Source organism: Cyberlindnera jadinii (genome assembly GCF_001661405.1).
Source record: "Cyberlindnera jadinii NRRL Y-1542 unplaced genomic scaffold CYBJAscaffold_2, whole genome shotgun sequence".
Taxonomy (NCBI): Eukaryota; Fungi; Ascomycota; class Saccharomycetes; order Phaffomycetales; family Wickerhamomycetaceae; genus Williopsis; species Williopsis jadinii.
Genome location: NW_017963653.1, coordinates 991190 through 1012358, shown reverse-complemented (window position 1 = coordinate 1012358; position 21169 = coordinate 991190). Strand labels below are relative to the sequence as shown.

The 21169-nt window shown below is 44.5% G+C and overlaps 15 protein-coding genes across 15 annotated transcripts; 8 read left to right on the top strand and 7 right to left on the bottom strand.

Moving 5' to 3' along the window:
• Nucleotides 1–403: 403 nt before the first annotated feature.
• Nucleotides 404–1570, bottom strand: CYBJADRAFT_160981 (6PF2K-domain-containing protein; the record flags this gene model as incomplete). Its single annotated transcript, XM_020213575.1, has 1 exon — nucleotides 404–1570. The coding sequence occupies one exon, from the start codon at nucleotides 1568–1570 to the stop codon at nucleotides 404–406; it is 1167 nt and encodes a 388-aa protein (XP_020072612.1).
• Nucleotides 1571–2708: 1138 nt separating this feature from the next.
• On the bottom strand, nucleotides 2709–4968 carry CYBJADRAFT_166289 (uncharacterized protein). Its single transcript, XM_020214432.1, has 2 exons — nucleotides 2798–4968; nucleotides 2709–2767 (listed from the first exon to the last, which is right to left on the bottom strand). The coding sequence occupies exon 1, from the start codon at nucleotides 4874–4876 to the stop codon at nucleotides 2819–2821; it is 2058 nt and encodes a 685-aa protein (XP_020072611.1). The 5' UTR covers nucleotides 4877–4968; the 3' UTR covers nucleotides 2709–2767; nucleotides 2798–2818.
• A 201-nt stretch (nucleotides 4969–5169) lies between these two features.
• On the bottom strand, nucleotides 5170–6489 carry CHO1 (CDP-diacylglycerol-serine O-phosphatidyltransferase). The gene has a single exon (XM_020214431.1). The coding sequence runs from the start codon at nucleotides 6260–6262 to the stop codon at nucleotides 5213–5215; it is 1050 nt and encodes a 349-aa protein (XP_020072610.1). The 5' UTR covers nucleotides 6263–6489; the 3' UTR covers nucleotides 5170–5212.
• Nucleotides 6490–7051: 562 nt separating this feature from the next.
• On the top strand, nucleotides 7052–9229 carry CYBJADRAFT_166287 (dicarboxylic amino acid permease). The gene has a single exon (XM_020214430.1). It carries the CDS (start codon nucleotides 7482–7484, stop codon nucleotides 9174–9176), a length of 1695 nt encoding a protein of 564 aa, XP_020072609.1. The 5' UTR covers nucleotides 7052–7481; the 3' UTR covers nucleotides 9177–9229.
• Nucleotides 9230–9413: 184 nt separating this feature from the next.
• Nucleotides 9414–10463, top strand: MRPS5 (mitochondrial 37S ribosomal protein uS5m). Its single transcript, XM_020214429.1, has one exon. The coding sequence runs from the start codon at nucleotides 9457–9459 to the stop codon at nucleotides 10402–10404; it is 948 nt and encodes a 315-aa protein (XP_020072608.1). The 5' UTR covers nucleotides 9414–9456; the 3' UTR covers nucleotides 10405–10463.
• An 8-nt stretch (nucleotides 10464–10471) lies between these two features.
• Nucleotides 10472–10821, bottom strand: CYBJADRAFT_49762 (uncharacterized protein). The gene has a single exon (XM_020217737.1). The coding sequence runs from the start codon at nucleotides 10716–10718 to the stop codon at nucleotides 10539–10541; it is 180 nt and encodes a 59-aa protein (XP_020072607.1). The 5' UTR covers nucleotides 10719–10821; the 3' UTR covers nucleotides 10472–10538.
• A 12-nt stretch (nucleotides 10822–10833) lies between these two features.
• On the top strand, nucleotides 10834–12262 carry CYBJADRAFT_180217 (uncharacterized protein; the record flags this gene model as incomplete). The annotated part of the gene is made up of 3 exons (XM_020216987.1): nucleotides 10834–10985; nucleotides 11090–11157; nucleotides 11214–12262. 3 exons carry the CDS (start codon nucleotides 10834–10836, stop codon nucleotides 12104–12106), a joined length of 1113 nt encoding a protein of 370 aa, XP_020072606.1. The 3' UTR covers nucleotides 12107–12262.
• A 58-nt stretch (nucleotides 12263–12320) lies between these two features.
• YAR1 (Yar1p) lies at nucleotides 12321–12920 on the top strand (the record flags this gene model as incomplete). The annotated part of the gene is made up of 1 exon (XM_020212505.1): nucleotides 12321–12920. The coding sequence occupies one exon, from the start codon at nucleotides 12321–12323 to the stop codon at nucleotides 12918–12920; it is 600 nt and encodes a 199-aa protein (XP_020072605.1).
• A 276-nt stretch (nucleotides 12921–13196) lies between these two features.
• Nucleotides 13197–14033, top strand: SUI3 (translation initiation factor eIF2 subunit beta; the record flags this gene model as incomplete). Its single annotated transcript, XM_020216226.1, has 1 exon — nucleotides 13197–14033. The coding sequence occupies one exon, from the start codon at nucleotides 13197–13199 to the stop codon at nucleotides 14031–14033; it is 837 nt and encodes a 278-aa protein (XP_020072604.1).
• A 133-nt stretch (nucleotides 14034–14166) lies between these two features.
• ADD37 (Add37p) lies at nucleotides 14167–14712 on the bottom strand (the record flags this gene model as incomplete). The annotated part of the gene is made up of 1 exon (XM_020213574.1): nucleotides 14167–14712. The coding sequence occupies one exon, from the start codon at nucleotides 14710–14712 to the stop codon at nucleotides 14167–14169; it is 546 nt and encodes a 181-aa protein (XP_020072603.1).
• Nucleotides 14713–14877: 165 nt separating this feature from the next.
• Nucleotides 14878–16107, bottom strand: ENV7 (putative serine/threonine protein kinase ENV7; the record flags this gene model as incomplete). Its single annotated transcript, XM_020213284.1, has 2 exons — nucleotides 15526–16107; nucleotides 14878–15486 (listed from the first exon to the last, which is right to left on the bottom strand). The coding sequence occupies exons 1-2, from the start codon at nucleotides 15967–15969 to the stop codon at nucleotides 14878–14880; spliced, it is 1053 nt and encodes a 350-aa protein (XP_020072602.1). The 5' UTR covers nucleotides 15970–16107.
• A 150-nt stretch (nucleotides 16108–16257) lies between these two features.
• Nucleotides 16258–17727, top strand: RVB2 (RuvB family ATP-dependent DNA helicase reptin; the record flags this gene model as incomplete). Its single annotated transcript, XM_020213573.1, has 2 exons — nucleotides 16258–16260; nucleotides 16315–17727. The coding sequence occupies 2 exons, from the start codon at nucleotides 16258–16260 to the stop codon at nucleotides 17725–17727; spliced, it is 1416 nt and encodes a 471-aa protein (XP_020072601.1).
• Nucleotides 17728–17878: 151 nt separating this feature from the next.
• On the bottom strand, nucleotides 17879–18295 carry VMA11 (H(+)-transporting V0 sector ATPase subunit c'; the record flags this gene model as incomplete). The annotated part of the gene is made up of 1 exon (XM_020213572.1): nucleotides 17879–18295. The coding sequence occupies one exon, from the start codon at nucleotides 18293–18295 to the stop codon at nucleotides 17879–17881; it is 417 nt and encodes a 138-aa protein (XP_020072600.1).
• A 496-nt stretch (nucleotides 18296–18791) lies between these two features.
• On the top strand, nucleotides 18792–19710 carry NSL1 (MIND complex subunit NSL1). Its single transcript, XM_020217063.1, has 3 exons — nucleotides 18792–19076; nucleotides 19134–19453; nucleotides 19513–19710. Exons 1-3 carry the CDS (start codon nucleotides 18824–18826, stop codon nucleotides 19582–19584), a joined length of 645 nt encoding a protein of 214 aa, XP_020072599.1. The 5' UTR covers nucleotides 18792–18823; the 3' UTR covers nucleotides 19585–19710.
• Nucleotides 19706–20920, top strand: RBD2 (putative rhomboid protease RBD2). The gene is made up of 2 exons (XM_020213283.1): nucleotides 19706–20119; nucleotides 20174–20920. The coding sequence occupies exons 1-2, from the start codon at nucleotides 19942–19944 to the stop codon at nucleotides 20818–20820; spliced, it is 825 nt and encodes a 274-aa protein (XP_020072598.1). The 5' UTR covers nucleotides 19706–19941; the 3' UTR covers nucleotides 20821–20920.
• The last annotated feature ends 249 nt before the right edge of the window (nucleotides 20921–21169 follow it).

Here is a 21169-nt window from a genome sequence, read left to right as displayed (position 1 = left end):
CATCCTCCGTATGCTAAAGAAAAGTCCAGAATAGTATCAACAAATAAGCCTTCGACGGCAACTGCTACGACTTCTACAAAAACGACAGCGTCGACAACAACAAAGCCAAAGGGTAGTAAGATACCTGTTAACAACAGAAGGACCACAATGGGGACGTCTGGTGGAATATATAAATCTACAAAGGCCAGTGAAGGTCGGCAGAGAAGTGCATTCAAGAAGGATGAAAGGCCGCCATTCCGTTGAACATGTAACTACGTATGGTTATAGATCATCAACTTCATAACATTATTTTAAAAACCTAGAGATACTTCTTCTCCTCTTTTCTTCTTCCTGTGTTCGTGGTCATTTCAAAGTCATAACATGGGGGGGGGGACATAGTAGTAATAAAACAGGTGCAACAAAATCATTCATGATGTGGTAACTGAGCCAGCTTGGCCTGCAAATCGGACAGGTTTAGATTCTTGTAGTTGAATGCCGTCAGGTCCAACTCATCAACATCCTTTGGTGTATATATACAAGAAGTAGTTGAAGACATTGCAGAGTTGGAACGTGTCATTTCAGGTATCTCCAGCACGTTAAATTTCTGTAATCCAACAGAGTAATGGTGAGGGTGGATACAAACCAACTGGGAGGTCAAATCTGGATGACAGTCATCCAAGATCAAGAAATACTTTAGGATACCATTGATCAACAATTCATCTGCGGTTTGAACCAAGAGATCACCTTCCGAAGCCTCAATATCCAAGATCAAATCGTGAACCTGATCGAGTGTACAATTCAATGGAATTTTTCGCTGTGCATGAGGAGAAGAACTGAAAATTGTCAAGTTCTTCGAGTCAACCAATTCGGCAATCTCGTGATATTCAAAATGGCTTAAGGATAGCCAAATCTTCTTCTGCGTGAGATTGAAGTTATTCAAGAAATTGTTCAAGATGACCGGCAAGAACCCTTGAATATTGAAAGTTGTGATTGTGATAACGTTGATGATCTTCAAGTATGAAACGTTTGAATGCACGATCTCATCCTGTGCAACGGTCTCATAGACTGATTCGTAGTTCAACAACCGTTGTTTAAAGTCTCTTAACGATGCCATTTTGTCTTTGTTGTCTCTGTAATCTGGACCGTTCAATTTCAACAGGATGTTCTGTTCAATGAGCTCCGCATCGTTGCAGATGCTCTCCAAGAACAAAACGTTATAGTTTTCAATACCAAGGCTCGAAGCTCTTTCGTTGATGTGGTTGACAACCATTTGTCTTCTCACCACCGTGGAATTCGTCGCATCAAATATGGCAACTTGGCCCTCGCCGCTAATCCACTCCAAAACCTCATCGAGTGTTTTCATCGCCAACAAGTCCCTAATCTTCACGTTTGCCTCGCAATGTGGGTCGAAGAACGACGCATCGTGCTTGTCATCACACACAACCCGTCTCTTATTCCCAACGTTGAACACTTTGTTCTCAATGTTCAACCAGTTCAAGTAGTTTGAAATCTTCTTTGTGATGTACGACTTCCCTCTGGCGGGGAGCCCAACCATCACTATCACCAATTTGTCCGTTGCGTTCATCGACATTTCCTCCTTCCCGCTGCTATAAATGCGGCCGGTGTGTATAGATGTATATTGAGTACCAAAGAGGTAGAACAGCAGACCACGAGAGTGAAGCGTGCGGTTAATGAATAAATAACGTGAAACTGGCTAAGGCCTCTCTGTTTTAATCGTTGAGTGGAATCAAGTAAACCCTCTTGTTTAAGTCTACAACATCTTTCTCTGCGCTTGAGGAGAAGTTGGTTTTTGTGGTTATATTCGTCTCTTTATAAGGGAAACTCAAATTGCCGCCTATTTTATGCATTTACCCACATCAAAAACGTTTTTTCTTTAGTATTTCCTCTCACTCTCGGAAAAGTTTGATGCGACAGCGAAGAAATCGTCATCGCCCATCGGATAAACTCGTTGTTTCTTTTTTTTTGGTTCGGTATTGCTGCGTGTATGTGTGTTTTTCGCAGGCCTCCGATATCCCGCTGAGTGAGGGTCCCCATGAGAGGATGAGTCAACGGCCTAGCGGACAGTGACTGGTAGCACGTAGGCAAGCGCGTCGGACAATGGAGCGTCAGCGATCTGGTACATCCTTATGACCTTTACTATGAGTCATGTTGCCACCACCCAGTTTAACCGTTTGCCAAACAAAGACAAGACATACTTTGGCCGACCTGAGTTCCAATTTGCAGCAGTCATTAAACGACATCAATGCGCTCACCCACTTTGTTGAGTTTCGTTCCGTTTCGTTTTCCATGTCGTTTTCTGTTTCAGCTGCCAGCGCCCAAGAGTCCAGCAACATCGACACGCAATCCAAAGTGGGGAAGAGAAGAAAAGGTAAATCCCATGGCGGTTAGAGCGAGAAAGAACCCACAGCTGTAACGCGCGCGCGTTCAAATGTCTAAGCGCCGACTGCCGTGAAACGTCACCGCTTCTCCCCCCTCCATCAGTGGCATTTGGCCGTACATTTATTGGTCTGTGGGGCACACCGGCTAAACTTACCCGCAACGCTGCAATTTAAAATCTTGACCCAAGCGCGCGGGTTAAACCTTAAAGTATCCAGTACGTTTCCTGTTTTGTGTCACAAATATTCTCTCACCCACATGAACTCCTGGTGACTCGTGATAAATTGCCTTGTTTCCTATTTGCACATTATAACCTTTTCATCTACATCGATTACTGTGTTCTGTCTCTGTATATCGTTTATAGTGCATTTGTATACTGCGTGTGTGCTATGTAAGCGTGTGCTATGTAAGCGTGTGCTATGTAAGCGTGTGCTGTCGCCTGTCAAGCGCTCTCACCCTTCATGGCCTCGATAACCTGCTCTAGCCCCTTTGTCGCTTCGCCGTTGGTGCTGTTGTCTATACCGCTGGTGCTGTTTACCGTGAAGATGGGGGATGTTGCTGAGTTATACAACGGCTCGCTCAGATCAATGTGGTGGACCTTGTGTCCCTGGCCAGCAGCGCTGTTCCGATCATGGTCTCCAATCATTGGCGTGACTGATCTATCCGGTGCAACCAATGAGCTGCTAGAACCGTTGTCCAGTGCGAAATGGATATGACGACCTTGTGGCTTGGGCTTGTCAGAGCTTTGTGCTTGATCCTCCTCCTCGTGACTCTCGGTTAACACGTTTAACGGCACGCTGGCTGTTACTGGTGTTGGTGTTTGAACGCTCAACTGCGGAACCACCGGGGTTGGTAGAGTCAGGTGTAATTTGGCCTTGTCTTTCTTTAAAGAGCCACTGCTTGGAACCCTTGGGATGGTGTTTATAGCGGGCTGGGTAATTGGCTTCAGCTTTGGAGAGTTGGTCAATGATGATTGTGCAGATCCTGAACCGGAACCAGCACCACTGTTGCTCATCAGAATGGTTGGCATTGCAGACTGCTTGCCTTGACTGGACATCACGGATAGTTCCTGTAACTTCTGTTGGACATTCATATTATCCATTGGGTTTGGAACTTCAATATTTGGTGTATTGGAGCCTGAAATGCTACCGGTGCCCAACTTTCTCTCCAAGAACTGGCACCGTTCCCGGAAATTGTTGAACGAAGTTAGCCCCTTCAAGTCCAATACCCACTTCTTGAACTCGTATTCGGACATCTCCTCGGGAATCCTCTTAAACACAAAGTTGTGTGCCTTCAATGCCTTTGGGTTGTTAACGTGTAATTGGAATTTGTTGTCGTTGGACTCGGTCAAGATACAGTCGTTGAGCTTTATAGAGTTTATAGGCTGGATGTTTTCAAACAGGTCCTTTGACTTGAACTCGTGAAGATAGTTCAAAGTCAGTATGAAAAAGCTCTTGGTATAGTTCTTCAAGAACTTAGACTTCTTCAAAAGGTGGCCACTTCTAATGGTCTTTGCCATCAAGTCTTTGTTATACGGATACTTGATCGTTGATAACTTTCTAGGAACTGGAACTTCGTCGTCGTGTTTCAGCTTTAGCAGGTTCTTACCATTATCCCTGCGGATAAAATCATCCCACTCAAAGAACACTTTCTGAGTCATGATTCCCTCGTGGAGTTCATTGATCAAGTCGTTGTACATTACAAAGATCTCCTGTGATATTAACTCTGAATAGTCGTGCAATGCCTTCTGAATCTCTTGGTATATGATCTTTTCCAGTTCTAGCCCGGTAATCTGTAAGTTGATGTATGCTTCCTCTAAATAGTTTTCTTGGTGTAGCTGTTGTTTCAACTGTAATTCCAATTTCAATCTCAACAAGAAAGGATCCGTCTTGCTGTGCAATGATGATTCATCGCCATTCTTCAACTTCTTCACAGACAGCATGAACTCATCCAAGAGCTGGCCGGAGATAGCAATCTCAGTATCCATGTTGTTCTTGAAATCACCGTTTAAGCTCTTGATCTCCCTAATCTTCGTCATCAAGTCCTTCTGCAACTCCTCCAACCTTGGAATCAACTTCGTCTCCAATTGCTCAACAATCTTCATCTGTTGTTGAGCCAGGTTCAAATGGTACTTCTTAAGCAGTATTTGCACGTCCTGGACAGAACCAGACCCAAAGCTTGCAAAGAAGCTCTGTTTCTTTAAATTCTCAGGACTAGGGTCCTTGATCTCATGGACATCGCCCTTCTTCGTTGTCTTCTGCAGTGACGTGAAGAACGGGAAGTGGATCGTATCAACCAGATTGTTGTTGATGATAGAAAACTGTGTATTAGCAATGCTTACGCCCTTCAGGTACCCAATCAAGGATTTGATGATCTGTCTCCATAGTTCGAACCGTTTGCTCAGAATCTCCGTGGGCTCTGACGCCGCGGGAACCGCAGCATAATAAGGAGAGTTATAGTTGTTCTTTGGGAGTACGCCATCGTATTCCATCAAATTCATCTTTTATAATCCGAATTCTCTAGTGGAAAATGGTTGTTGCTTGAACTGCTGAAAAGTTCAATTGTGGGTATTTATACTTAGTCGCTGTTAGTGAGTGTGGTGTATAAAAATTACAGTTTGAAATCAGCCATCGGGCAGCAAAATGTTAGCGGAGGAACAATCAAAATTTCACTTATTTATAGCAATTTTGCAGTACAAATATTTACTTTGAAAGGGCTGAATATACGTAACAACTGGAATGAAATGTTAAAGTCGTTGATTCCAGTGTCTCTCTCTTTTTTTCAGTTTAATTGTATGTCGTATATAGGTGGTAGTGACGTTATGCAAGAGAGTGGTTCATGGTTTTGGAATCTTCAAGGACTTTGAGACAAACATACAACCATGGATTGCAAATACCAGCACCAAGGGATGGAATTCCAGCACAGAGCCCGTCAGCCATGTACCAAATGGCAGTTGGTCGTTAACGTACTCCTTGTGTACCAAGTATGCCATCAAGCCAACTTGGACCAAAGAAGTTGGGATTGGCAAGCCTTCAAAGTATTTGGATTTACCTGTGAGGTCCTTTGGAATCTGGGTCACCGTGACGTTGAATCTGGCCAATCTTGTCAAGCCGCAGAGAACGAAGAAGGACAAGACCAAGACGTCAATTGTGGACTGGAATCCGATGGCGAACGCCACGGATGCAGGAGCCACTCCAAACGAGATCAGGTCTGCCAATGAATCCAACTCCTGGCCCATCAAGGAGGACTTATTTCTTAGTCTAGCCACTCTACCGTCGAAGAAGTCAAAGAACAGCCCCAAGAAGATGAAGAGGTGGGCCCTTTGGACGTAATGGGACTGGCCCGTGGATGTGAATCTCAGGCAAGACACAATTGAGTAAAACCCAGAGAACCCATTCATCAGGGTGATCAGATCAGCCAAGTGCATGTTTCTAATCAAGGAGAAGTGGTACTCGTCAGAGGTGAACTTCTTAAAGTCCTCATCGTCAGGTGGGTCCAATGGCGTAGTGTCCAACGAGAAGATCGACGAGCTTCTTCTGATTGGTGGTAGAATGGTTATCTCATCACCGGAATCAGCGTCTTCTAGAACTGTAGAGTCCACAGAATGGGCCCTGTCAGCGTCGTTGGTGGAGGAGGCAGTGTTGTTCATGGATCTCGTTACCCTTCTTGACATTCTCGTGTCTTTGTCCACTTGCTGTTGGTGTTGTTTATCCGCAAGCGCCGCTGTTCTTGTTGATGTTGTTGTTGTTGCTGTTGTCCTTTTTGATTTGTTTATTTGCGAAATTCCTCCGTTTGCTGTTTTTTGCCTGCTTGCTTTGGCGTGCCTCGCCTCGGGGGATTTGGCATGTGATACACAAAAGCCCTTTTCGGGACATTTTGGGGACATCTCAGACTGGACTTGTTAGACTAGGACATGTTAGACTAGGACAAGCTCACGCTGGACTAGCACAGTAAAGACTAAGACATTTGAGACCATTTGCCTTCATCACCAATCTCTGAAGGCTCTTACACCGTTCTCTGCGCGTATAAAGCACACGCCTCTGGCCTCATTACCCCAGTAAACCGGTATTATCATGGAGTCTGCAGCACTTCCACAGTGGCCAATGGAGTAGAGCGTCCTTAGAGCACTGGCGCTTGCTAAATATTCCTTGGAGGAACAATTTGCCGTGGAAGACACACACAATGGCTCCGGTTATGAATCCAAACATCAACGGCAGAGATAAAGACCTGGCTATCCCTCAAGCGTGGGTCGGTTACGAGATTTACCTCCTATCAATGCTGTTGTGCTTTAACGCACAGACTGGTTTAAACAAGAAATAAACCCTTGAATCAGATTCGCAACTTGCCACATCTGTGTGTTCGGCACTGCTTTCTTGTCGGCCAATACTGGCTTGGTTATTATTATCGTTGCTGTCGCTATCGCTGTCTGTCGTGATAATATGGGTCAGAACGTTTCTTGAAAGACGGAATGAAGCCGTCAATGTTGCCAGCATCACTTGGCCCACCATAGCGTATCTGAAGCTGATTACTCGTTTCATACCTTTCTCCGGATGGAGGTGATTCTCCAGGGCTCCTGATAAGCTGATAAGCGGATTTTGGAGCAGCCAGTGGAGCACATTGCGGTGACCTCCTAGCTTCAATATGAGAATCAGCTTGTTCATGCCACTGGAACTGTGAGACCTATCACCAGGGTTTAACGTCTCGTTCTGAATGTGTAAGCATGTGTGTGTTCCCTTTACACAGTTGGTCCATGTGAAACTATGGCACAGCTGAATATGGTGTCACAGTATTAAAAGGGAAACTCGCCCACCAACTGTGTCGCAATGGTAATTGAAATAATAATACACAGTGCATATCGAGCTGATCTCTTTCCTTCGCTCATACCCAATCTGGAAGTATTAACGGAGTGGTTGTTACAGATTGGTTGTTTGTGATAGAACGCTGATGCGGTTCCTCTTTTCATTGTGATAGAGCCATAGCAGTGGCTCTCTCACTCCGTTATACTCTGGCCCCACTTTCACAGTGACGTTAATCATATATAAAAGGACAAGTTATTCTTTCGATAGCTCCAAAAATGATTGGTATGGTACGCAGTATCCAGTAAGATGACTACCGATTTGCAAGCCACTGATGAACCAACATCGGATAACTCTGGTTCGGATATCAATCTGAACTACGTGACCACCAAGACATTGTCAAAACCATTTGATGAAGATATAGAGGTTCAGGAGATATCCTCTGTGAAATCGGCTGAACTTCACGAGGTTTTCGGTCAAGATCGTTCAAGGTTGAAAGCCGGTTTAGATCAACGTCATATTGGAATGATTGCCCTGGTGGGTACATTCGGTACAGGTATATTTCTATCCTCGGGTGGTGTATTGGCTGTTGCAGGCCCTGTTGGCTGTCTCATTGCCTATTCAACCATTGCCATTGTTGTCGGATTGAACCAAATGTGTATTGCTGAATGTGCAGCTCTGATGCCATGTACCTCTGCTCCTCTACGCCATGCGGAACAGTTTATTGATCCGGCATTAGGATTCGTATACGGTTGGTTAGGGATCTGGAGTGCCATCATGCCTGGAGAAATCAGCGCAACTGCCCTGATCATCACGTACTGGACCGATATATCTCAAGGTTTGTGGATCAGTATAGTCATTGTACTGATTGTTGGGTGTAATTTCCTGAAGATAAGAGTTTACGGTGAGATTGAATTCACGTTTGCCATTATTAAGATGTTGTTACTCGTTGGCCTGATCATTATCTCCATAGTGATAACCTCAGGAGGTGGACCCAAGGGTAAAAAGATTGGATTTAAGTATTGGGATGACCCTGGTCCATTTGAGGAGTACTTAACCACTGGATCACTTGGTAAATTTGCAGGCTTTTGGCAGGCACTGTCCGGTACTGTCTATTCGTTTGGTGGTGTTCAAAGCGTTCCAAATTTGGCAGCTGAGGTTCAATATCCAAGAAGATCTATATTTACTGCTTGTAAAAGGGTATTTTACAGGGTTTCCGTCTTGATGATTGTAACTATTTTCTGTCTTACGTTGATTATTCGCTCAGATGACCCTCATATTGCAAATGGTTCAGGTAATGCTTCTTCATCTCCTTTTGTCGTTGCGATAAAGAACGCAGGTATAGATGTGCTCCCTCACATCATCAACGCTGGTGTCTTAACATCTGCGTTTTCTGCCGGTAATCTAGCCCTCATGGGAGGTGCAAGGCTATTATTTGCACTAGCAGTGAAAGGTCAAGCACCAAAGATCTTTTTGAAGACCACGAGATCTGGAGTTCCATGGGTTGGTAACATATTTGTTGCTGCATTCATGCCGTTGGCCTATATGAACATGTCAGAGTCTGCAGCAGATGTTTTCAACTGGTTTCAATCCTTAACGTCTGCTAAACTGTTATGGGATTGGATCTTAATCTCTGCGAATCATATCTTTTTAACCAGGGCCATGAAGGCCCAGGGGATTCCGAGATCAAGTCTTCCTCATACATGGAGATTTACGCCTTATGCTGCGTGGATATCGGGGTTCTTTTCCTTGCTATTCCTTCTGACAGGTGGGTTCAAGAACTTTGTCCACGGCCACTTCTTGATCTCGAGCCTATTCTCGTCGTACTTCGTCATACCAATGAGTATCGTCCTCTACATTGGTTGGAAGCTGTTGAAAAGAACGAGATTTCTTAGACCTGAAGAGGTTCAGCTCGAGATACTGTTCAAGGACGTTGAAGAGAATCCAGAGCCACCTGAGCGTCCTCTGAAGGGATGGAGGGTGCTCACGGTGCTCTGGGCGTGATTAACTGTTAGAATTGAAATATATCTCGATGACGTTTGAGCCTGTATGCGGTGAGCAAGTATACGATTTTCTGCGTTGCTGTAGTTACCATAATGTCCTGGAGAAGCAGCACGTAGACTTCCGGGAACATTAGTCACGTGCACAGTTGAACTTCCGACCCCTTGGAAAATCCGAGGAAAAAAGTTCAACCACGAAAACGTCCACAGAACAAGCAGAATTTGCTTCAACATCAACAACGGAAGAGAAACCACACGGCGGAAGTGTTCTATTTGTCGAAGCCATGATTCCGTCTCTTCGTATCGCCACACGTGGCAGTATACGTTCGTTCTCAACGGTCCGTCCGTGTCTACAAGCACAACCGCCAACGAATTCCAACTCATCGTCGATACCATCTGAGGAGAAGAATCAACATTTGGAGTTCTTGAAGAAGTACTACCCAGCTGAGCTCGTTGAGAGTATCAAGTTGGCGGAGACCTTTGTGGATCCAACTCACTATAAGGATAGAAAGATTGCACAGACGGAGTTTGCCCCACCGTATCTCGATGACTTCTCCAAGAGACATCCATTCTGGGATACTCTGAAAGTTGATGAGCCATGGAAGTTGGACTATAACTATCCATTGCAGCCATCTCCTGTTGATATTCCAAAGGGCTCGACCCTTGAGGATGCTGGTACGGGTTCTGTCTCGAAGGGCCTTGCCGCTTTGACTGGGCTGGATGAGAGATACATCGAACGTCTTGCGTCACGTCCTCTGATCATGAAGAGAGTCTCCAATCAGACTGCAAAGGGTAAGATTCCAACCAACTACGCGCTTGTTGTTGTTGGTGATAGAAACGGTATGGTTGGTATCGGCGAAGGTAAAGACCGTGTTGAAATGTCACGTGCGGTTTCCAAAGCTCACTGGAACGCTGTTAAGAACTTACAGTTTGTTCCAAGATACGAGGATCGTACCATTCTTGGTGATATTGACTATGTTTACCACGGTTGTAAGATCTTTTTGAGATCCGGATCGCCTGGTTTTGGTCTTCGTGTTAACCACTACATCTTTGAGATCTGTGAAGTTGCCGGTATCAAGGATCTCAGTGGTAAGATCTACAAGTCCAGAAACGGAATGAACGTTTGTAAGGGATTTGTCGAGGCACTCACAAAGCAAAAGACCCTCGAAGAGATGTCCTTCGACCGTGGTAAGAAGATTGTCGACATGAGAAAGACATATTATTCTGCCTAAGGCTCAGGAGGTAACCTTGTAAATAGACGATTAAATCTACACATATTTTCATATCATTCCGTTGTATTTCCTTTGATTATACCACGTTGAAATACATTTGACCCAGAAAAGATGTCATCATGATGAAAATTGAACTAACCCGTTGAGACCAGCAGTCGTCTCTCTAAAAAATCCCCAAGATATAATAAATTTGTATAAATACCATGATGCTGAACGCTCTTAATCACACGAGCAACCGGTGCTACCACACTCCTCGCCCTGCTTCTTAGCAACAACCGGGACTCTTGAACAGGTGCAGTCGCAATCTCTCTCATTCTTGAAAGCAATCAACGCAGCCCTCTGTGGCATAGAGACTGAGGTCTTGAGAGCTCTAACAGTGTTTGTCTTGATGATTTGTGAAAGCATGTTGGTCTTGAAAACTTGTTTACGATGTATACAATAACAGTCAAACTACAACAGGTTGGAAACTACAAACTTGCGAACCCCCTATCCCTTTTATATACGAAGAATTTGAACCACCGATGGCGCAATCTCAAGGAGTTCTCGGGTGTGAAACTGTGGGTTCAAACCGCGCAAAGCAGGTGTGCACACACACTACGGAGAGAACAGCCGTCGTTTCTTTTTCTGTCCGTTACGATGGGCTTATCTGTGTGTTTTATCTTGGATGTGTGTGTGTTCTTTGTAGTGACGATAACGATGTTATTTCCCCTGTGATTTGGGAGTATTTGACTGCTCTTTGGGCTCAACAGGTTGGTATGTCCCTACTGGATTCGGAACATCTCCCAATTTTAGCTTATCTATTCCATCAGTGGTGCCGGTGCAGGGAGAGAAAAAACCGAGTGTGCTTTTTTCCCTAGGGGATTATTTCGCCTTGCGGAGTGAATCAAAGCAGAAGAAAGGAGTAGATATGGCCCACGATGCTGCTAGTAGAGAAGTGATGGAAGATAACCCACCGTTGCCACCTGGCCCTCCCCCTGGTCCTCCCCCTGGTCCTCCCTCTACGGAAGCTGCTTCCAGCAGAAAGTCTACTCAAAGAGGCAAAAACAAACCAGCAAATAGAAAGAGGGCCGAGATTGAGCGTAATCCACGACACCAGCAGGAGAAGAAGAATGAGAAGAGGAATGAGAAGAAGAATGTGAACAAAAGTGCGAGCAAAGACGGTGATGATGGGTGGCAACACTATTTCGATCAGGTCACCGAAAGATTCTTCTTCTACAACAAGTTCACAAAGGTTAGACAATGGATCAACCCAAGAGTGCCATTAGATGACCCGTGTAATCGAAACCTTCCAACGTTCCAACCACCAGATCTACCTGATCCAGAGGAAGCTCAGGATGAGTATACAAAGACGCTAAACAGGTTGAAGGAGGATCCAGAGTTCACCAAGTTATCAACGTTTGAAAAGTACAAGAGAGTTGAGTCTTTGAAGAGAGAACTTGAAGGAAACAATACAGATGACGTTGTGTATGAAAACCAATCCATTGACGAGGTAGAACCCTTTTCTGAAATCGCAAACTTCCACGACACCAAGTCACAGAGTCAGTTTGCTAAGGATTTAAATAGTGCTATACGGCAGGTTAACAGTATTGAAGCACAGCAGACTAGACCAAAGCACAGAGTAACAAAGAAACAAGTTAAAGAGTATAACAATAAAAAGAGGGAACAGAAACAGAAAAGGCTGATGCAATGGTTAAAGAATTGAAATACATAGTTCCTAGCACCACTACGCTAACTACATATCGCCAATTGCTCAGATATACATGATCAACTACAACAGAGTGGAAAGGTTGTAGGACATAAATGCTCATCGCGAGAAAACTATATAGTGAAGAAAAAAAAATTTTTTTTGGGCTACACTAATACTCTCTCCTCTACAGAACCATTTCCATCACTAAACATTCGAGGAAGATAGGACAATGTCACAAGAACTGACACAGGAGGAATACGATATAATAATCGAAGATGCTCGTTATGGTGACTTAGAAACCCTCCAAGAGATCTTTTCAGAAATTGATGCAAATGCCGTGCTCCTTAAGATTAGAGAATCAGAGACCTTGAATACTCCGTTGCATATGGCTTCTGCAAATGGCCATCTAGAGGTTGTCAAATACCTTTTGTCATTATTACCGTCTGATAAGGCTAAAGAGTTGGTCAGCGTGGAGAACTTTGAAGGTAACACCGCTTTGCATTGGGCTTCGCTGAATGGACATTTGCCAATAGTGGAGCTCCTATGCGATGAATATGAGGCAGACGCCTTCAAGAAGAACAAATTCGGCCATGATGCTATATACGAAGCAGAAAACAATGGTAAGGAAGAGGTTGAAACGTATTTCTTGAAGAGATTTGACGTTGAGCCTGTAGGGGAAGATGGCCAAGTTGACATCAAAGTGTCCAACGCTGAAGTTGAAGTCAAACAAGGTGAGGAGATTGATCAAATCACACAAGAACAAGTGGATAAACTTGAATCCAATGAGGAGTTCTTGCAAGAAAGGGCCAAACAGAACTTGGGAGTGTAACCCTAGCACAATATATAGCAGTATGATAGGGATCTCATAGAAGTATCATTGTAAGTCGGTTTTGGCGTAGTTGATGTCCCAATTTGGAAAGCGCTCCTGTATATGTTTTGCGCCATTGGCGAAAAATGAAAACGAAAAACATTGCACAAAGCAAAAAAAAAATTTCACCAAATCGAACAAAATTTACCGGGCAGAAGAGGAAGAGAAAAAAAACACGAAGGACTCATTCAACTCTTCTCAAATTGATTTGAAAAGGCAAACAAACTCTTACGCAAAATGGCTGAAGAGAACGTTGATTTGGGATTCGACCCAACTTTGAAGAAGAAGAAGAAGAAACCAACAAAGGCTGTTGAAGAAAGTGGTAACGAGACCACCCCTGAAGTTGACGATGTTCTCTCTGGGTTGAAAAAGAAGAAGAAGAAACCAGCTAAAGTGGACGTTGGTGGCGATGAATCTAGTGGAACACCAGTTGATGAGCTCACAGATGCATTGGGGGAGTTGAAATTAAAGAAGAAGAAGAAGAAAGCTGTCACCGCTGATGATTTCGATAAGCAATTGGAAAAGGCTGGTGTATTGGATGAGACCAACGTTGAACGTGAGAGTTCCGTTGAACCTTCAACACAGACCCAATACGGACTTTCGTATGAAGAACTGCTAGATAGATTTTTCACCATCCTTAAGGAGAATAACCCAGAGCTTGCCGGTGAAAGAAGTGGAACCAAGTTTAGAATCCCACCCCCAATCTGTCAACGTGAGGGTTCCAAGAGAACTGCTTTTGCCAACGTACAGGAAATTGCAGAGAAGCTACAAAGATCTCCAGAGCATCTTATTCAGTACTTATTTGCAGAGTTGGGTACATCTGGTTCTGTTGACGGTCAAAAGAGATTGATCATCAAAGGTCGTTTCCAACCAAAGCAGTTGGAGAACGTTTTGAGAAGATACATCATCGAGTACGTCACTTGTAAGACGTGTAAGTCCATTAACACTCAGTTGAAGAAGGAGAGTTCGAATAGATTGTTCTTCTTGGTCTGTAACTCTTGTGGTTCAACGAGATCTGTCTCCTCCATCAAGACCGGTTTCCAAGCCCATGTTGGAAGAAGAAAGAAGGTCTAATAATCTGTCATTCAAGTCAAAAGAAATACATGGAAAGCCATCGATGTCGTTGTCGTAGAGTGTATCATATCTGCGTATATATCAGTATTATTAAATAATTAGTGGTATTGGTGACAATTAAATAAGTAACGCGCTATTGGACGTTCTCCAATAGCTTCCTCAAGGGAGTTCCCCAGGAAGTGGTTCCATCGTTGTGCAGCATAAACTGGATAAGCTTATTCTTTACACGATCGGTATCCTTATAGTTGTCGATGCTCTCAACCACTATAGAGTACCATTGCTGTTTGATCGTGCCTCGGGATAAGGCATCTTGTAGTTTATTCTTATAGTGTGTCAGCTCACGCTCAGGAAGCGAACTAGTTAAACTGAACAGTTCATCCAACTTCGCCTGAACGGCCTCTTTGGAGATCACGCTCGTTGGCTCTGAAGCTGCTGCTGATGAAGGCACTCTCTTAGAACCACCAGGTCTCGGTCCCATAGGAGGAGTCAGTGAAGAGCTCGTCGACGAACTGAGAGAGGCCAGCGACGCGGTCGATGAGCTTGGAGAATTGGCGAACTGATGGCCGCTCACAACTCTTCTTCTGGACTTCCCGCCGTTCGAAGACTTGTTGAACTCGACAACCGGACAGTCGTTGTAGCCGGAGATCTCTGATTCTGAAACGTTCTGGTACGAGGTCATTTGCCGCCCTGGTGAAGCACTCAATGTTTACGTTTCCATCAACGTGGCATTGTGGCTGCCTTTCCCTTTTGAAATTTGAGATTTTAAAAATCTACGGGAAAACAACTTTGTGAAGTATTGGATAGGCGCTTTATGTAATCTATGTGAGAGAGGGCGAGAGAGACGTCAGCCTTGTACTTCCAAGGCCTTTGCCAGCACTTGCTCTATGCTTGGTCTTTCAACTGGATCAACCACGAGACACATGGACACCAGGGCCTTTAGCTTGTCGGAATAGATGTAGTCGTCATCGTTAGGGAACGAGTACTTGTTGTTCGATATGGCCATGGTGATGCTGCCGCCGCTTATGTTCTCCTCCCTCTCAAAGGGCGAAGAGCCGTACATCAGCGCGTACAATGTGCATCCCAGGGACCATATATCGATCTTTTCGTCGATGGTGGACCCGGTCTTCACATCTAACAACTCTGGGGCCCTATAAGGCAGCGTGCAGTGCTCAGCTGCTAGTTCTTGCAAGGCAACTGCCATGCTTCTAGTCTTAACTTTGACTCTGGCTTTGGAGCAGCTGCCCAGGTCGCAGAGCACTGGCATGCCGTCTTTCGAGATCATGACATTAGCCGGCTTGATATCCTTATGTGCAAAAGCCACTGTATCTTGTAGCTCGGTTAGTTCGATGTGGTCCTCATCGTCATCGTCCAAGGGGGGCGTGGTGCTCAAGGTGGAATTGTCGTTTGTAGACGAGGTATCCAGTAGGGCATCTGCCTCGGTGTTCTCCCCCAGCTCCATTGGATCATCCATAGACGGCCCTTGTTGTTGGACGTGGTGTCTATGCATGGCCTGAACTCCACGACACATCCCTATGAAGATCCGTGTCGCTTCCTCTTCACTCATATGCGTATTCTCGATGACATTCTTGTTTATCAAATCTTGTAAAGAGCTGTCAAAGTAGGGCAGAAGAATGTAAACCGTTTTCGACCCATCCTCCTCTTGAACAACGCTCGAATCCACTGCACGGATGATATATGGGGAATGGAACTCCTTGTAGTTGTAAACCTCCTTCATCGCCACTTTAACACTCTCAGCTCCAAAGGGACAACGTATCTTCTTCAGCGCGTACGCGGCGCCGTTAGAAGAAGCCTGGACTTCGTAGACATAGCTGAACCCACCTTCTCCTAATAGCTTGAGGATCTTGAACTGCGCCTTGTTTATGCGTAAAACAGCTGGGGAATCAAAACATGGCAAGCATTGTAGTAGAAAGGACATCTTCTCTGTTTAAAGAATCTATCAGCACTCCTTGTCCTGTCCCGTGGAATTGTCCTTAAACGTCCAGTCCCTTGAATGTCCAGTCCTTTGGCGCCTAGTCCCCTTTGGTCAAAATCCCACCCTGTCTGGGACTTTTTGTGGAAAGATGTCCCAGGGAAATCCGAGGAAGGAGTTCGAGAAGGGGAAAAATGTCTTAAAAATTTACAGACATTTGAAAATTGAACAACATCAACAAAGCATCTGCCGCATAGGAGTTAACAAGAGGAAAACAGAACGCTGAAAAGAAGCATGGTAAGTTATGACTGGATAGTCTGTGTTTTCACCATCACTAACATTTTCTGCTAGTCCATTCAAACAGTTGATAACTCGAACACAAGAGATACAAGTGGATTGTCCCTAATCGCTGCCCATTCTCACATCTCGGGACTAGGCTTGGATGACAACTTACAGCCACGTCAAGAGCCTTCACAAGGTTTGGTGGGCCAGTTCAAGGCCCGTAAGGCTGCAGGTATCATCCTCAAGATGGTTGAGAACGGCAGTATTGCAGGTCGTGCTGTTTTGATTGCTGGGCCTCCTTCCACCGGTAAGACTGCGTTGGCTATGGGATTGAGCCAGTCCCTGGGTAAGGACGTTCCCTTCACTGCAATTGCCGGTTCTGAGATCTTTTCCCTTGAGCTGAGCAAGACAGAGGCCTTGACACAGGCCTTTAGAAAGTCGATCGGTGTGAAGATCAAGGAAGAAACCGAGATTATCGAAGGTGAAGTTGTTGAGATCCAAATTGACAGATCAATCACAGGGGGTCACAAGCAAGGTAAGCTAACCATAAAGACCACTGATATGGAAACCATCTATGAACTTGGTAATAAGATGATTGAAGGGTTGACGAGTGAAAAGGTGCTCGCCGGAGATGTCATCTCCATCGATAAATCAAGTGGTAAGATCACCAAGCTGGGTCGTTCATTTGCTCGCTCAAGGGACTACGATGCCATGGGGCCTGATACAAAGTTCGTTCAGTGTCCTGAAGGTGAGTTACAGACCCGTAAAACCGTTGTTCATACGGTATCCTTACACGAGATTGACGTTATAAATTCAAGAACTCAAGGTTTCTTAGCGTTGTTCTCTGGAGATACAGGTGAGATCAGACCAGAGGTTAGAGAACAGATCAATACAAAAGTTGCAGAATGGAAGGAAGAAGGCAAAGCTGAGATTGTTCCAGGTGTTCTGTTCATCGATGAGGTTCACATGTTGGACATTGAATCGTTTTCCTTTATAAACAGGGCCTTGGAGGATGAATTTGCACCAATTGTGATAATGGCAACAAATAGAGGTGTCACCAAGACAAGAGGAACCACGTACAAGTCACCACATGGACTACCATTGGACCTCTTGGATAGATCCATCATCATTCAAACAAGTCCTTATAACGAAGATGAGATCAAACAGATCCTTTCGATAAGGGCACAAGAGGAGGAAGTCGATTTGGAGACAGATTCTTTGAATCTCTTGACGAAGATTGGACAAGAAACTTCATTGCGTTATGCTTCTAATTTGATTTCAGTTTCTAACCAGTTGGCAACAAAGAGAAGAAGCAACGCAGTTGCTTTGGAGGACGTGAACAGAAGTTATCTCTTGTTCTTGGACTCTGCAAGATCCGTTGCCTTTGTCAATGAGTTTTCAGAGCAATACATCGACGACCAAGGTCAAGTCAACATCGGTGGTAAACGTGAAGATCAAGATGCAATGGATACATCTGCCTGATTTGTATACTGCCCATCTATAATAAAACTAAAGAATCTGTATCGTATAAGCTACAAAGGGATTTCAAACCCAATATCTAGATAAATCCAGCTCTTTTTTCATTCCTTTTGGTGGTGTGCTTCTTGTTCATGACTTGTATGTATAAAATATCTCAACCAGAGCCCTTTGTGTTCAAGATTAGAGCAATGATCATGCCGTACAATCCCAACACTTCTGCAAAGATGAGAATCAACACGATACCAACGAATAGCCTTGGCTGGTGCATGAACTTCCGCACTCCCTCATCGCCAACGACACCAATGGCATAACCTGAAGCCAGACATGCAAATCCAACACTCAATCCACAGGCCAAATGCATGAAGCCGTTGAACAATGTGTACTCCTCTGTAGGCGATAGCCCACCAGCGATCAGGACAGAAACAACCAACCCGTAAACAGCCAAGATACCGCTCATAACCACTGGAATTAGAGACTTCATGATGAGTTCAGGCTTAAAAGTACCAATACCGGCAATACCTATACCTGATTTTGCAGTTCCATACGCAGCCCCGGCACATGAGAGAACCATCGCAGCTGCACATCTGTTATCACGCGTGTGTTTTGTCAGTACGTTTCCAACCAATGGGCTCAAGAACACTCACCCTGCAAAGCCAAAGAAAGGAGCAAATCCTGGGGCCAATTCAGAAGCTTCCGACCTGTTTCAAGGCACAACAGCCCGCTCGTTAGTACCGTTCATCCAAACCAGCTCATAGCACTACAAACATACATTTCTAACTTCCCAAATGGTGTATAGTAGTGCAAAGCAAAACAGTTGAACGAGAAGAAGAAGAAGAACCAATCTTCTCTTTTGTGTTGTTGTACGGGTTTTCCCCTTTGGTTTTGGCTGCTGTTTTCGCTGGTGATGAATTTTGTCCATAACAGGCAATTTTCGCGGCTGTTGTTTCTGATATGGTGTTTACACAGTGTGCAGCGTAAATTTCAGAACGGGTGGTGTATACGCCAAAAATGTAAACAAACCAAAGACAAACGATGACTTTCGTGTGATGTTTACCTTTCCAGTTGTTCTGTCTTTGATTTGAGGGCGAAGAAGGGTTAAATGGAGCAGCAGAAGGTAGCACTTGCATTGGCAGACGTTAAGCATCTACAAGCGGCGCTGTCGAAAGAGGCTAAGAACAAGTTGGATCTGTACTTGCCGAACGCAGACGATAAAGATGCCTTGAAGAGTAAAGTCTTCTCTCTGGTTGATGATTTCATCTACGAGATATTCGAACGCAGTAAAGATGGGATGGAGATTGACGGCATGGATCGGTCTGTCAGTCTAAGGTCGATGCTTGAGAATCCAACAAACGGTACGTACTGGCGGTGTCTTGTTTACTGGGACTCAATGACTAACTATAACTGCAAAGAAGTTGAGCCTTTTGACTTTGCACTACAGGAGGAGGTGAGGAAGCTGTACCAGGAGGTTGAAGATGAGACGATGAGACTCACGAAGCTTCGTAGGGAAAAACCACAATCTTTAAAGAGAAGCTATGAAGAGAGCTTTAACAGCTCGATGGAGAAGCTACACTCCTTAGAGAGGGAAATCGAAGCGTTGGAGGAGGAGGAGGACTCGAGGGATACCGAACTGGATGCACATATGGATAAAGTGCAAAGCCTAAGACCGAAATTGGATGAAATGACAAGGGAATACGCAGATTCCCTTCATTCCTTAAAGGAGATCAGAGATGTACGTATATTTCCGTCTCTTCACTTCCCCTGTGCTTGTATAGACTAACAATACTACAGGAAATACCCAAACAGAGAGACGAACTGAGTAAGTTGAATCAGATAACCAAGTTCATCCTGGAGAAGAAATGATTCGGTCCTTGGTTCTTAACGTGTAAGGAGTTGCCATGCTGCTGGCTCAAAATTGTAAACTTCCTAGAGCACCGTATAACCGTGGTAATGTTATGATAATGATATTCATTAAAATGTTGTTCCATCTCCGTTTGGTTATAGAGTCCATGGTCCATCAGGCCCATTATATAATCAACTTCTGCCTTCCAGAAAGTAGGCCTCTGATATAACCGCAATGAATGGCGGACAGAGCAGTAACCCTACCTAACCTTTCGGGCAAACATCAACAAACCACAAACAAACGAACAAACAAACAACAAACAAATGAACAAACAACAACTATAGCAACAGCCTTGTTGACCATATTAGCAGAAGCAAATGTCGTCATTCTCGTTTGAATCCATCAAGGATCATTTTCTTCGCTCTAATGGCGGGAGCCCTCCGGCTCTGACGGCGGGCCTGAGCGTCTTTTTGGTGTTTATGTTCATAATGAACAGTATCTTTGGTATCAACAAGGCGCTGGCTCTGAACACGGACTCGCTGTTTACGTTGGATCGTGAGTATATCCGTCCCTGATGTTTGATGTCATCTGTCTAACACCCATACATAGTTAACCGTATCTCGCTGTACCCGTTGGGCCACGTCTCTATTCTCCATGTCATCTTCAACATCCTGGGTCTGATGACCCCATTGTCGAAATTTGAACGTTCTCATGGTACTGTTTACACCGGAGTTATGCTTAACCTGTTTGCAGTGTTCACTGCCATCCCATACTGTGTCTTTGGTTACTATCTATGGCCCAACACTAAAGTGCTGGGCTCCTCAGGCTGGTTCTTCTCGTTCATCACATTCTTTGCATACAAGGAATCGCTGATTAAACCGACGTTTAGAGTGACGCCTCAGTACTCCATCCCTACACTATATACCCCTTTGATCTTGGTGCTTCTCGTCGGCTTGCTAATGCCAGGATCCAGTTTCATGGGTCATCTATTCGCCGTTGTTGTCGGCTACGCGTATTCCTTCAAGTACATGGATGTGTTGGTACCACCTTCAAAAGTTATTGAATGGATTGAGTCAAAACTCGAAAAGTTGATCGACTTGATTCCATCGGCATTCACGTATTACAAAGAAGTCGACGCGAAACATCTAAGAGAACAAGGTGAATACGTGTCGTTGTTCGAACCGCTGACTCTTGAATCTGGTGAAACTGCTTCTGGAGGTTTCCCAGGTGAAGGAAGAGTGGTGGGTACTGTCTAAGTTCATTGATTCTTCCTACACTAATAGAACAAGGGAAATACAAAAAGATGCATATAAAATATCAGCATTTGTTCTTATAAGAATAGTTAAAAGCCTCAGCACCTTGTAGGTGTAGTTATCGTAGTGTCATATCATAATTAAAAAAAAGAGCAAAAATTGGGAGGATCTGCTAAATAGGTTGAATCGTAGATTACTCGTGATCATTTTGATTCAAGACAATAGAGAATCCGTTCTTGGCCGCCTCTGGGACTTCCATGTTCGGATGGTGAGCTCTGAACACTTCCTCTGAGGAGTAGACGCCTGGTTTTGCATGTGGGATTCCCTTGTTCAATTTATGAGTCGTTTCACC

Coding starts and splice junctions, on each gene's coding strand:
- CYBJADRAFT_166289 (XM_020214432.1), bottom strand. CDS start 4,876: ATGAATTTGATGGAATACGATGGCGTACTCCCAAAGAACAACTATAAC.
- CHO1 (XM_020214431.1), bottom strand. CDS start 6,262: ATGTCCCCAAAATGTCCCGAAAAGGGCTTTTGTGTATCACATGCCAAA.
- CYBJADRAFT_166287 (XM_020214430.1), top strand. CDS start 7,482: ATGACTACCGATTTGCAAGCCACTGATGAACCAACATCGGATAACTCT.
- MRPS5 (XM_020214429.1), top strand. CDS start 9,457: ATGATTCCGTCTCTTCGTATCGCCACACGTGGCAGTATACGTTCGTTC.
- CYBJADRAFT_49762 (XM_020217737.1), bottom strand. CDS start 10,718: ATGAGAGAGATTGCGACTGCACCTGTTCAAGAGTCCCGGTTGTTGCTA.
- NSL1 (XM_020217063.1), top strand. CDS start 18,824: ATGGAGCAGCAGAAGGTAGCACTTGCATTGGCAGACGTTAAGCATCTA. Junction 19,077..19,133: donor GCTTGAGAATCCAACAAACG/GTACGTACTGGC, acceptor ATAACTGCAAAG/AAGTTGAGCCTTTTGACTTT. Junction 19,454..19,512: donor CCTTAAAGGAGATCAGAGAT/GTACGTATATTT, acceptor ACAATACTACAG/GAAATACCCAAACAGAGAGA.
- RBD2 (XM_020213283.1), top strand. CDS start 19,942: ATGTCGTCATTCTCGTTTGAATCCATCAAGGATCATTTTCTTCGCTCT. Junction 20,120..20,173: donor CTCGCTGTTTACGTTGGATC/GTGAGTATATCC, acceptor ACCCATACATAG/TTAACCGTATCTCGCTGTAC.